General features: G+C 44.2%; 1 protein-coding gene across 1 annotated transcript; it reads right to left on the reverse strand.

Moving 5' to 3' along the window:
- Positions 1-4,790: 4,790 nt before the first annotated feature.
- Positions 4,791-13,246, reverse strand: golt1bb (golgi transport 1Bb). The gene is made up of 5 exons (XM_084335633.1): positions 13,138-13,246; positions 12,715-12,806; positions 12,347-12,525; positions 11,639-11,720; positions 4,791-5,441 (listed from the first exon to the last, which is right to left on the reverse strand). The coding sequence occupies exons 1-5, from the start codon at positions 13,160-13,162 to the stop codon at positions 5,403-5,405; spliced, it is 417 nt and encodes a 138-aa protein (XP_084191759.1). The 5' UTR covers positions 13,163-13,246; the 3' UTR covers positions 4,791-5,402.
- Between the last annotated feature and the right edge of the window lie 770 nt (positions 13,247-14,016).

Below are 14,016 nucleotides of genomic sequence, written 5' to 3' on the forward strand. Positions count from 1 at the left end.
TCAATGTCTCTTATCTCCTGTATCACATAGTCCCATATGCGTCCATAACGTTGGTCGAGGGCTACTAGAGCCGCGGTGTATGGGGTAGTAGAGCTGGAATATGCCAGCGCTATATTGTGCGCTCTGGGCACCTTCAGGTGCTTGAGTAGGATAGCATACTTGTACGGTTCATCTGGTACGTCGGACAGCATAGTCTCTAAGCACATTCGTAGCTCTGTGTACTGTGCTCTGTTCTCGTGTGTGAAGTCCGGGAACGTCGGTGTGCCGAGGTACGATGCCATGGATGACTGGCACATCGGTGAGCGTTGGGGGAGAGGCCTCCTAGGCGAGTCTCCTCTTACGTGTCGTCTTGGGCTGGTACTTGGTGGGTACCAAGGGCCGGGTACCCAGGTGCTGTTCCTCGGGGCTGGCGGTGCGTCAAACTCACCCGTGAGTTGAGTCGGGGGTTTGTAGCGCAGTGCCTCGGGGCTGACTTCTGGGCTGTACTGGGCCTCCTGGTCCAGAGTACGTTGCTGCTGGTCGGGGCTGTACTGGGCCTCCTGGTCCAGAGTACGTTGCTGCTGGTCGGCTTGACATTCCTCCTCTTCCTCTTCCTCTGCTAGGACCTGGAGTCTTCTGTTCAGTCTCTCGGCGTGGTCCGGTTCTTCCCGGTTGCTGGGTCTCGTATGGACCGGCCGGGGAGGGGGTTCGGAGACGTGGACAGGATCCTCCTGTTGGCGGGGTCCCGGGTCGCTTGGTCGGGTAGGGGAATGCGTCCTAGACCCTTGTCGTGACGATCTCCGGGAGCTCCGTGCGGAGAGAGGGGGTGTCGCCATGGCAACCAATTTGTCCATCAGCTGCGCCTGCAGCCGGTCGCGCTCTGCCTCGCGCTGGGCATGGGCTGCGTCGCGCGCTGCTTCGCGCTGCGCATTGGCGCTGGCCTGGGCGGCGTCGCGCTGTGCGTTGGCGGCGTCGCGCTGGGCATTGGCGCTGGCATGGGCGGCGTGGAGCTGTGCATTTGCGACGTCGCGCTGTGCATTGGCGGCGGCGTGCTGTGCATCGGCGCGGCTTCTTTCAATGTTCTCTTCCGTCTGAAGGCGTCTGGTCTCCAGTCTTATGCGGTCGTCTTCACTCCTTTGTTGCGCCTGGAAGCGCTCTCTTTCCATGGAAGAATGTTCGCGCTCACTAAGCGTCTGTGCTTGGAGTCGATCGCGCTCTGTTGAGGCTGCTAGGCTGGCGAGGAATGCCTGTGCCAGCATCTTGCCCGCCTCGCTGGGGGAAGACGCTGGTTGAGGTGATCCGCTCCTGGCAGTACTCGTTGGAGATCTGTTCTCCTGTGGCGAGTCCTGGAGATCCATCTCCGGGGTGCTCTCCTCTTCTTGTAGCGGGTAGAGTTCCATCCCTGGAGAGCTGTCTTTATCCTGGAGCTCTCCGGGGACTACTTCTTCGGTCTTGGCGGGGGGTAAAGTCATGTCGGGTCCCTCCTGGTCCCTACCGTGAGCTTGGTCAGTTACGTTAGAACCCACTAGGGCCTCTATTGGCGGGGTAGCCTGGTCGATAGGGTCGGACATAATTTTACTATCTACTTTTTCCGCGTTTACCGTCTGTAGAAAGCTAGGTAGTATATTGGCAACGTAATCCTCTAAGTACTGAGGTGTCTGCCGTCTATGCTGCGGGCGATCTACTTTAGGAGAACCGTTTTGTGGAGTGTTCATCATAGGCCATGTCAATATTAATACCACTATATTAATATTACACTAGTTACCCTCCGGCTCGAAGGACCAATTGTAACTGAGGGGTACAATTCCCTGACTGTATTAATCAAGTATGGTATCATTAAACCACTACCGTCTTATGTACATTATACTGGCCATACCGTACACTAGTATATGATGAGAACACTTCCCCACAATGAATCGGTTCTACACAAAGTTGTCTTTAAGTATTTATTAGCAGCAAGAATACATGATATACTTTAATCGAATGCACTTGTAAGGCAAAGGAATGTGCGTAGGCAAATCAATAATGAATGTCCATTCTCATATTACGCATGAGATAATAATACAACTTGAATATTAGGAATTATATCTAGGGGATACTGGTAGGGGGGTTCCACCGGTTGTAAGCCAGCAGGGGGAGGCAATGCTCTAATGCAAAGTCTGGGTCAGCGGGGACTCAATAGGCTCCTGGAGGCGGTATATTACTCCCTGCTCGGCAGACGAAAGGCAGCTGTAATCCCAGTGTGCGCGCCGCACAGGTGGAAGCCGGTCAGCCTCTCCAATAGAGACGGGCTCGAATGATGGTCCTCACGGGCAGGTCCCACAGCAGTGGGTGTAGACGATTCTTCTCCGCTCCAACAGCATGGTTAAAAGCAATAAGAATAATAATCCAGCCGGAGAGGGGGTCTGCATTCCCCGGTGTAGATCCTCCGGTGCGCGGTACTCCACACCAACCAAGTTGAACTTGACGTTACTCAACCAAGCTCTGATACTCCACTATCCTATTCGCACGCGGCTATAAGTGCTCTATTTAGACGCACAATTGCTCACTTCACTTGGTCTTTGACTCGTAATGAAGGCTTACTAGTAAGGAGCGAACGATACGTTGAACAAACGTATTAGGATAAACAAGACTCTATCTTGGGGCAATACGAGCCCTACTTCACCGCACGTTGCATAGTGGGTGAGGCTTCAACTTGTTACTAAGACTGAACTGAACGGACTGCGGACTGAACTACTTCTGTATTCACCTGCGCCATATTTATATGTTGGGCGAATAAACTAGTACCAGCCTTATTCCTGTCTCATAGTCCTGGGCAGAACCGGGCATGTTGAGACAAGCCTTGGCGGTAGCTTTGAACTCGACTCTGGGGGTAAGACACTGGCGCTGGTGGCACGCCATCCAATAAGAGAACGAAATATTATGGTCTGTAGTAGGTTAAAGGGATATTCCGTGTATATGTACAAAGAATACACAAGGGATATCAAACGATATACAAATATTATGCAATATATATCAATCAATAAATACATATATTCGGTTTAATCTGACCCTTTGTAACAGTCATCGTTGAGGTATTTAAACTCAGCATAATATCCGATTAAAAAAATAGATGCATTAGGAATTCTTCTAATTTAATATATAATTACTTGATTTCAACTGTAAATCTAAGAATTCCACATGCGTAAAGGAAATTTTAGGGGCAATTAGTTCACCGTTTGGCAGCACCAAAGACTTCCACTATAGCGTTTGTACACTTCAGATACTTTTTACAACTTAAACAATTGAAATAGGCTACTGCGGAGACTTGTCAAAAGATTACAATTACGCTAATTTCCCGTTGCGTCCATGCATATTTTGTTCTTTATTTGTGATCTTAGAAAGCCAGATCAGATTTTATATGGGCCCAGAAATGAACCGTCACACCTTGTGCATAAAAGCTGTCAGAATGAGAGGCCCGAGGCTATATTAACGTCATCGCGCATTAGTGAAATCCATCAAAGCATACCCAAAGATTAAAACTTGTCCAAGTTCAAACTTAAAAATCAGAAAACACAAACGTGTTTTGATTAGGGACTATTGCCTTTAAGCAAATTAGTATTCACAAATTCACCAGCTGACGACACAAGTGACCTGACAATCAATGATGATGTGATGACAGTATGTCACAGTCAGCATAGGCTGGTAAAGATATGCCTCCTAAAGTGTGTAAACGGAAGTACAGGAAACAGGCTTTCCGGTTTTGACAAAACAATTATAGAAACATGTGAAGTGCACAATATTTCCTCGTTTAAGCCACTGCAACGGCTTTGCCTGAAGAATTTACTACATGACCGGGACGTTCTAGCTTGTTTGCCGACAGGATTCGGGAAAAGTTTGGTCCGTTCAGAGGCAGCTTCCAGTACATACACCGGAAATTCTACCCCATACACTTTCGGCCGTAGTTCTTTACCAGGCTTTATCTCACGGAGATAAAACTGGGAATGGTTACCGTCAGCATGAGTGGGTGTATTCTCACCGCTGCAGGGCTCATCGGAGAGGTTATACCACTTAAGCATTCCTGAACACCATAAGATATGCGAGACAAGTCATTTATGTTGGCGAATGTGTCAAAGCTTATTTTATAAATGGACTACACTTTTATCCAAAGTGCTTTACAACTTTTGCCACACACTCACACATAAAAAAGGACACATTCACACACCGTCTGCGGAGGCAACCATGCGAGGTGCCAACCTGCTCATCGGGAGATGTTAGGGGTTAAGTGTCTTGCTCAAGGACACTTTGACACACTGCTCAGAGCCGGAATCGAACTAGGAACCTTTTGATTACCAGACGGCCGCTCTACCTCCTGAACCCATGTTTAATTATATTCCTTATAACTTCAGTGTACAAAAGGGGTAGTAGCTCCCCATGTACAGTAAATGACCAAGTATGGTTGTCAATATTCCAATGTAGTTTTGCTTGTACAGTGTCCCCCACCCACCCACCCAACCCAACAGTACTGTATTTGCAAATCTGGTATGTCATAAATGTATAGATGTAGCAGTACTGTCTGTATGTCGTGTATGTCATATATGTTATGATGAATTGAAAATGGGGGACCCTGATGTAAAGAAGACGAAAGTCTTTCTCTGGTCTGCATCCCCTTAACAATTGTATGTATTGAGCTGTACTGTACCCATTCTTCAATCTGTTAATAAAGTTTTCAATCAATCAATCAATCAATCTCCAGCAAACAGTAAATGCATGATCCCTGAAAGATAAAACATTACAAACCAAATAAAAAAAAAACACACTTTTATTTCAAGTATGTATTTACAAAAGTTACATACAGTAAAACATCTAACAAGTCTCTTAATATATTTAAATATAAAGTTACTCATGAAGCAGAGCAGCGGTGAGACCAGCATCATCTGAGCTGTAAATACATGATGGCCCGTTGCGTTGCTCCACAACAGCTCCGTTTACCGTGGTCTGGTGCAGCACAGGCGGCGGTTCTCTTTTTGTTAAAACAACATTACAAAATTCCAGTAACACTTCATTTAGGAAATAAAGAACTCTCTCAGTTACTGCACAGGCACACAACGTAGAGGTGAGGATGTCGGAACAGGCTCCCGACTCCTCTGTAGCAGTGTGCAAACAACCAGTGGTTGGTCCTGAAGTGTCTCATCAACAGAGGATAAGGAGGAGGGGCAATGACAGGAAAAGGGGAGGACTTCTTTATATATAAAAAGACCCTTAGTAACAATGTCCAGTGTCCAATGTACTTTTGTCAAAAAGTACTTTTTTTTCCCTCCTTTGCACAGAAAGAGGTTTGGATTCACAGTTTCTGACCTTTACTATGGGGTGGCATTGGCCAGTAGGGGGTAAAGTCACCAGTAGAAGCTATCATAAATAATGTGAACAGTAACAGCTCGTTGTTATACCATGTTGTTGCTCTCGCCAACCTTGTCCACCAACTGAAAAAGAACAAGAAAGAAATAAACTACACATAAACTACAACCTTCACAAATGACATGTAGAAACCATTTATCCCCTTTAAGTTGTACAACATAAAAGTATAGCACAATATTAACCCTCTGAGACCTTACTACTGACAATTACTATCTTTCAGAGGCTATCATAAGAAACTAGAGACCTTGAGGAAACTGTAAATACCAACCACTAAATGCTAGCTTAACTGAAAAGGGGGGCTAAATAATGCTCCAAAGTCAAAGGGGTCTCTTGACCTTTCACCTGTATGTATGTGACAAATAAAACTTTTGAACCTCTAGGTATTAGATAGTCTCAATGGAACCGCAAGAGTCTCACTCAGCCACACCCGATGTATGCTAGTCCCATGCATTAGGGTCAAAACCATGCCATTCTTTTCATGCAGTACACATTTATTTATTTTATTTTCGCTTATTTGAGGGGGGGGGGGGCAAACTATTTCAGCATACTATTGTTCCTAAACAGTCTTGGAAATGCCTATAAAGTTGAGACTATTGTGGATCCATTTAGCTCAATTGTCTTCATGTGTGATTTTTTTATCGACTGATGACCTACTGCAACCCCCAAAAATGGGTATACGTCTCAGAAGGTAAAGAAAATGACACAATACAATAACACAGATAAAGATCAGTCTATTGCCCACCCCTACTTTAGAGAGACAATAGCCACACAAAGTTCATTGTAGTCCTAAGAAAGAGGAGATCCAGGGCTTTCGATGGAAATTTAATTTCATAAAAACTACACTACCCAGCTCATACCAGCCCCTGTCTAAGCTGGAGGGGCTGAGGTGAAAATCATTTTTGAACGTTATTTTCGTGATTATATATCACAGGTCGAACAAACCTGAATGTTATTGCCATAAAATATGACGTATATTGTTTCTTTACCTTTCTGTGAACATCTAGAAAAAAAAATCTCAATCTGATGAAAAATGGCGGAGCTATGAAAAATATGTGTGCTCCTTTTATCAAAAAGACAAAGGTCATTGTGTGCCCAGCTCCGCTCTGGGATTTTGCCCCTGCACCTCGAGACCGGACGTTACCGGGGGTCACAGAAGAAGAGCGGATCTGTATTTACTGTGGTATCGATATTGAGAATGAGTTTCATTTTATGTTTTATTGTCCACTATTACTATGAGTTGCGTAAAAAGTTATTTGACAGGTGTAAAAACCTCGAGTTAATGTGGTTTAGTGATGCAGATAGACTAAAATGGATTTTTGATCACAGGGTTTTTGCACTTGCTGAATATTTAGAGAAAGCTTGGGATAAACGCATGAAAATAACTTATGTGATGTATTTTGGCCTCTGATGGTGTAGTTTAGAAACCATGGGAAGTGATTGTTATGTTCAATTGTTGTTTTTGGTGTCTTATAATCCCATAAGGGATGAGTCGTCAGACATGACACGAAAATAAATTTTTCATTAATTCATTGATACAGTTGATGTCATTCACGGTCTTTGCTGCCCTGTAACGGGCGCCGTGCCAGAGCCGGTTCCCGAACGGAATCTCGAACCGGCCGGCGTGTTCACACTGGGATTAATTGGTTCGGAACATTTTCCTTGCGAACCGTGACATCATCAGTCGGCATGCCATATTCTAGGCTGTCAAGACAAGCAAAAACGAACAGCAGAGGTTTGGCATTGCACTCAATCGATCCATTCAACAGGAAGCGATTTGCGACTGATCTCAAAATGAGATTAGATTCCAATGTATTGTTATTAGCGTATACAGCACAAGTACAATACACCATCCAACCAGAGTGGATAGATAAATGCTCCAGAAATGAATATGCATGGCCGTGGAGAAAGGCTTAGTGAGCCGAGGTGCGCAAGCACACACACTGTATATGTTCGAAATTAATTGTTCCAGCAAAGTAGACTTCTATTATTCTAATGACTTGTTTAATTGGGTATCATAGTAGTAAGTCCTACTGTAGAACATGACATATTAGCATGGTCTAAACACTCGGGCAAGACAAGCGGTTACAACAGATGCATCAACAAGGGCCCCCCCCCCCTTCATGTTCAATGCTGGATTACGTTGGAAACATGATCGCAATCAGTACTTGGAATGGCGATCAGATAATTGGATTATTCTTTTTGCAGTACATCATAGACATGGTAAGGGCTATATGTTATCAATCTTGCATTGATCCGATAATTCTTTCCCCGCGATCGGAGCGTGTGTCTGCGGTGTGTGTGTGGCGTGTCCCGTACCGTTGGTTGCGATCAAAGCACGGAGGGGCGGCTTCCCCCCCCTTTTCATGCATCCATGATGAAACATAATACCGATAATCTAGCGTTGATCTCAGATTGATTATTGATACAGGCAAGGAATGGCACGATTTATAGTGAAATGCAGTAAAACACTGTTTGGCACGTTTCCTGGGATTACACAGAATCACTCTAAAACTATACTCATATTCACCACGGTATAAACGGAAATGTATGGATGAAAGAAGTATCCGTTTGTTGCATCTCGACCGGAAGAAACTCAATGACAATCAACTATGTTATTACACCGGCATTTATCCCCATTGAACAAAGCGCTGGCACACGGCCCACAGCGACCTCTGGTGACTGGCACTGGATGTGTTAACGTTGGACGCTTTAGCTCAACTGGTTAGTGCAGCTGCCTGTGGTTCTTATGGTCCCAGGTTCAAATCTCTCACTTACACAAGTTCGTTTTTAAATTTCATTCACTTATGCATTTCTTTATCCACTCTGGTTGGATGGTGTATTGTACTTGTGCTGTATAATGAAAATACATTTGAATCGGATCTCATCTTGAGATCGCTACCTGTTGAGTGGATCAACATGATGCAATGCCGAACCTCCAAAGCCGTTTTATATAGGGCACTTTTCGCCACTGTCGTGTTCATATGGTTGTGTTTACCTCCGCCTGAGTAACGCCCCCTCCCCCCATTGATGACGGAGGACGGTGGAACGTTGGTTCTGCTTAAATAGGTGTAAACGCGGGCTGGTTCGCCAGAAAGCACCACGGTTCAGAGGCTCCAGAACGGAGCCGGAGCTTGAACCGGAGCCCTGCCGGTGTGAAAGCGCCTATTAAAGGTAATTTATAGGCCTCATTCTATATTCTATAATAATATTTCAAATTGCATGGGTCCGGATGGCAGAATTCAGTACTGTATCTACAAAACCTTGTTTAATCATCTTCCCTTTATTCATTTTCTCAGATTTTTGTACATGTGATCTCAAGAAGGTACTGAACGAGCTCAGTGGCAGTTTTTCATGTCTGGTCATTTTTTGCATGGTGTTATTCACGTCAAAGATGCAAAGAAAAATCATAATTCATATTCTCCTTTGTTTCATCACAATTTAAGCAAGCCTAGTAATAGACACAATATTTCTGACACTGGGAATACATTCCATGAGATCCATAGATGTCCCTAGATACAGAGAACATGCAAATGGACCTTGTAGAAGTGTGGAGCAATCTTCCATTTACTTAGTATGTATTTTAGGCAGATTTTCAGAAAATAGGGCTCGGGCCTAAGATGTTAACACGCACTGGCACGACGTATACGTGCCACTTTGCCCTTGCACGAAAGTCACGGCACTTTGCGAGCATCTAGCGGCTCGGGCTGCATTTTTCTCCAAACATAAATTACTGTTCAAAAGATCTATTTGTTGCTGTTTGAACGCCACCTCACTCGACCAAATCTGTGCCTCGGTTCTTGACATGACGATATGTCAGGCGAGCGTCAGATGACCACCCGGACTCGAGACGCTCCAGAACTGCCAATCATCCGCTGATAGCAAAAATGATTGGTCAGCGTTGTAGCCAATGAGTGTACCTTTCCAACGATACCCCACGTGGGGGAGTGCGAATAAGGGATGTCGGTGAAAGTTGACAAGCGAAAACCAGAAGAAGTCAATCAGACTTCAGAATGAACGGCTGTGGATGAGGAAATTGATTCCCCCCCCCCCGTCGGTTATACTCGGACATCTCTCAAAGACCCATTTCTGAACGGATTTTCTATCAAATTTGGACCTGTACTACATAAGCCTTCAGGCTATGGAACCGCTGTGTTTTCCAGCTTATACCGCTATGCTGGAATATTGGAATATGGAATCTTGCAACCACTACAGAAACATGCGAGTACACAAGTTCAACTCAAGTTCAGACCTCTGTTACTCTATTTCATTAGCACTAAGTGATTTTCCTTTTTTGCATTAGTAACTTCAGAATGAAAGAGACCAGGCTCATGCATGTGCTATAAGTATATAAAGTATAAAGCTAAGCTTTGCAAAAAAGTATGCAGTCCTCAAGTTCAAGTAAAAAAAATTCCACTTTTCTGGGTGCCTGTTAAAACACATTCGGGGCCATTGGGATGAGTCTAATAAATCTCTAGAGGACCGGCAAATGTAAACAGACGTGGGACTGTTTGTAGAGCTAAATCTATACTTTATAGTATTGCTATCTGTCCATTCTCATTGTCAATTGAGTCCATAAACCGTCCCTTCAAAATGGCTTAAAGAAAAAAAAATCATCAATACGTTCTCATTTTATAGCGCCGTGAATATAAGCGTTATACGGGATTTGTAGTATATTTTCTGGAAGGCTAGATAAAGGGCTAATAGCTGCTAACGTTATATACAATGGCATTTCCGTTATACAGATGCTACAGTTAAAACTCAAACTGCATATGATCGGCACGATCCTCAAGCATGTATGCATGAAAGGGGGGGGGGGGGACGACGACGACGTTGTTTCTTATTATTGATTACCAGTGTTGTGCTAGTTACTGAAAAATAGTAACTCAGTTACTTTACTAGTTACTTCATTTCAAAGTAACTTCGTTACTGTACTAGTTACTTACACCCAAAAGTAATGAGTTACTGTGAAAAGTAACTATTTAGTTATTAAAAAAAAAAAAAAAAAAAAAAAGATTGCTCCCGAGTCCCATGCCCCAGATACTCAAAATCGGTTGATCAACTTGACAGTTTCCATTCACATCACCGAACTCTGCTAAGCAATGTGGTCTAGATACAAACACAAATCTGACACAAACTAATGTTGTCCCGAGTCGATATAATAAGAAGTGCGGCGGTTGAAGGAACAGCCTTGATGTCGCCGGAGCGTTTCATTATAACCATCTTGCAACGTTGTTTAAGATATCAATCAAAGCATTGCAACGTTAGAATAGTTAGGATATCAATTGTGCATGAAAGGACTATATTTATATTGTTTGATTAGTATTATGAGATTCCCTGGCAGATTTCGTACAGTCAAAATCCGGAATCAGAAATGCGGAAACCAGAAATGCGGCTACGGAAAGAAATAGACGCTCTCTATTGTAAACAAAACAAACGCAGACGAAATCAAACGGAGTCAGGAGGACTCTCGCTATGAATCTACATAAAAAGAACGCAGTAACGAACTAACAAACCATTTAGTAACGGTAACAGCGTTACTGAATTTAAAAAGTAATGCGTTAGAGTACTAGTTACGGCAAAAAGTAACTTCGTTACTGTAACGCGTTACTTTGTACGTTAGTCCCAACACTGTTGATTACCAATAACCGTGTTTGTCTAACTAGCCACATAGGCCGATCGTATCGTATCGTAACAAGGCTCGATCGGGCTGTAATTTACGTGAAAAAGATCTTACCATGAGCCGGTTGGACCCCCCCCCGCGAGCATTTCCCCGTTATCGATCGCTATCTGGTAGATCGATATGTCCATTGGCTGATGATAAATGCCCTTAGTGAAATCCGCAATTCAAAACGTATCCTGTGCAACAGACAATAGCTATCGCTTCAGATGAGTAGAAAACTACATTAGAGATCCAAAAAAATAAAGACAACTTCTGCCACAGGGAACACTCTATTATCGCAATAGCGCCCCTAAGAGGATCTGGCCGGTATTGCACGTTGGCGAATTCAATGAGTAGGGTAAATCTGCAGTGCCGCTCTGCGACCTTGAATAGGTTATTCAAATGGAATAAAAGCAATAACAACTTGCCACGGATATATCCGTGCTTCTGTCCACAACGGGTGGAATCGAAACACGGAGATCTCCGTGGTTGGGCGCCATTGTGTTAAGAGGTTAAAAAACTGTAAATTTTACATGATTAATTTAAAATATAACCCAAACCACTGTGAAGAGATAACCAGGGTCATCCTTATACATTACTTACATTGCTGATCCCTGGTAGGTTGAGCAGGGAGCCGAGGACAGGAATCCGCCTGATGAAGCCTATGGCCACTGGGAAGAAGCCCCTGAGGAGAAGAGGAGAGAAGTGAGACTGGTTACATAAGTCCGGGATACAATATCAAAACAGCCCCCTAGCCATGTCAACCCGACTCTGTGCTACAGGAATAGTTTACAGAGTTGGGAACCAGTTCACTCAAAATGGGAGCGACCCGCCTGGAGGCACGCAATCTATTATTCCAATCTTCTCTGAAATCTCACCATGAACAGTCCAAAGCCTCCTTTCCCCAAAATGTGTCAAGTTTTTAAGTCCATAATGAATTGTTTGTTCACCCGCTCTGACCTCATGCTTCTAATTGTAAAATAATTTAACTTGGAGCATGCATTGCACACTACGACAAAATCATGCAGCGTAGCGCATGATTTCATTGTAGTGCGCCAAATTGATCAGAAGTGTGTGCTCACGAAAACGCTGAGCTGGTGAACAAAAAATTCATTATGGACCAAAAACCTGACTAATTTTGGGGAAAGGGGGCTTTGGACTGTTGTTGGTGAGTTTTTGGAGAAGATTGGAATAGATTAAGTGCCTCCAGGGCGGGGCACTCCCGTTTTTTAAGTGAACTGGTTCCCCACTCTGTATACAGATCCTGTAGCAGAGTCTGGTTCACACAGCCATCTTCCCTGCTGTACTGACCGGAATAAGAGGAAGAACCCATAGATCTCCAGGACCACTCCGATGATTGGCCAGCCAATCAGAACCACTAACACACCCCCCAGAAAGAAGCTTGTGGCTTTCACTTTATGTCTCTGGAAGAAGAATCTGAAGGTGCGCTCCAGGCCAATGACAAAGGAGAGACCTGCAACAAACAGAATCTACACACAAACGCAGACAAAGGAAGTCAAGTTCTAAAATGACATCCACTGAGCAGACAAAACACAGATGAGCAAAGATAGTGTTAGTAAAGTTTGAGAAAAGGGGCAAGTTCAAGAGATCAGATGAATTGGGTGATTTCATGTACGCACAAGGGCTCCACAAGGAGGCATCATATAGATTCAACTCACATTTCCAATGGCAAGAAGAGCTTTGTCAAAAAACAGGACCATCCCAAAGATGAGGAAAAACACTCCGAACCCCGTCAATCCCATTCCGATTTCTGTAGATGTAAAGCTAGAGTTAATAATCATGCATACAACAATGTCATAAAACAGCTATCCGGCTAAAGGCTATAACGTTATACATTTTTATTTAGCGTTGCGCACGACCTACTGCTATTATAGCTAACTTGTCCACTTGTAAAAGTGTTCAGCCAAATTAGTTAATTGATTAACACATTGCTAGAAGCCTCAATGTTAATGGTTAGGTGGGCCAGGCTAAAGTTAGCGTCATTCATTCGGCATAACCCGCTAGCTAATAATATAATAGCTGACAGTTACAGTTGGTCTTTCTCACAAAGAAGAAATAAAGAAGAGCACAACGTGTCTTACTTTGTGAATCCGTGAGAGAAATCATTTTGGCCGCTATAGAAGAATAGGCAAAAGCCCCCCCAGAAAACTTAGAATGCTGGCTAGCGGCGGCAGGGCTCTGTGTAGTGATTACAGCTGCAGCGGGAGGCAGAGCAACTCACAGACGAAACAGGCAAAGCTCGCGCCACGTCTTCCGGAACCACGCACGCGCAATTGAACATAGACCACTGCACTTCCGCGTTACATGGAGCTCGTGAGGGGGGGGTGGGGGGCAAAATACCGGAAGTGCCGGAATACCGGTGCCTCGCATGCGTTATTTTTAAACCGAGCCGCATTTTTCGGAGACGCTCTCTGATTGGCCACTGACTGACGCTCTCTGATTGGCCACTGACATGTTTGCCCAATCGCGTGACGAGCTGTGTCTTTGCCCATTTCCGGGTCTAACAGCAGCAAACTACCTAACGCATAGTTTATCACTGGTTAAGCGTAGGCGACTCTTTCGAAGTTGGTTAAGGTTAGAGTTTGGAATCAGGGCTGGTGTTTTATCGCCATGCTCTAAGACAAACTCTAACCAACTTCGAAAGAGTGCCTTAAAGTGTAGAAACATGCGTCGGCCAATCAGAGAGCGTCTCCGAAAAATGCGGCTAGGTTTTAAAATAACGCGCCTCGTATGAATGAATGAATGAATGAATGAAAACTTTATTTAACAGATTGCAGAATGGGTACAATACAGTACGGCTCAATACACACAATTGTTAAGGGGATGCAGACCAGAGAAAGACGTTTGTCTTGTTTACATCAGGGTAAATTAATTGAAAATGGGGGACCCTGATGGAAACAAGACAAACGTCTTTCTCAGGTCTGCATTCCCTTAACAATTGTATGTATTGAGCCGTACTG

The sequence above is a fragment of the Notolepis coatsorum genome, assembly GCF_963971535.1.
Source record: "Notolepis coatsorum genome assembly, chromosome: 18".
In the NCBI taxonomy this organism is placed as follows: Eukaryota; Metazoa; Chordata; class Actinopteri; order Aulopiformes; family Paralepididae; genus Notolepis; species Notolepis coatsorum.

What these genes read in the sequence shown, in the direction of transcription:
- golt1bb (XM_084335633.1), bottom strand. Translation starts at nt 13,162, where the DNA reads ATGATTTCTCTCACGGATTCACAAA. An exon ending in TTCTCTCACGGATTCACAAA is followed by an intron (nt 12,807 to 13,137) that starts GTAAGACACGTT and finishes TTACATCTACAG; the next exon opens with AAATCGGAATGGGATTGACG. An exon ending in CTCTTCTTGCCATTGGAAAT is followed by an intron (nt 12,526 to 12,714) that starts GTGAGTTGAATC and finishes GTTTGTGTGTAG; the next exon opens with ATTCTGTTTGTTGCAGGTCT.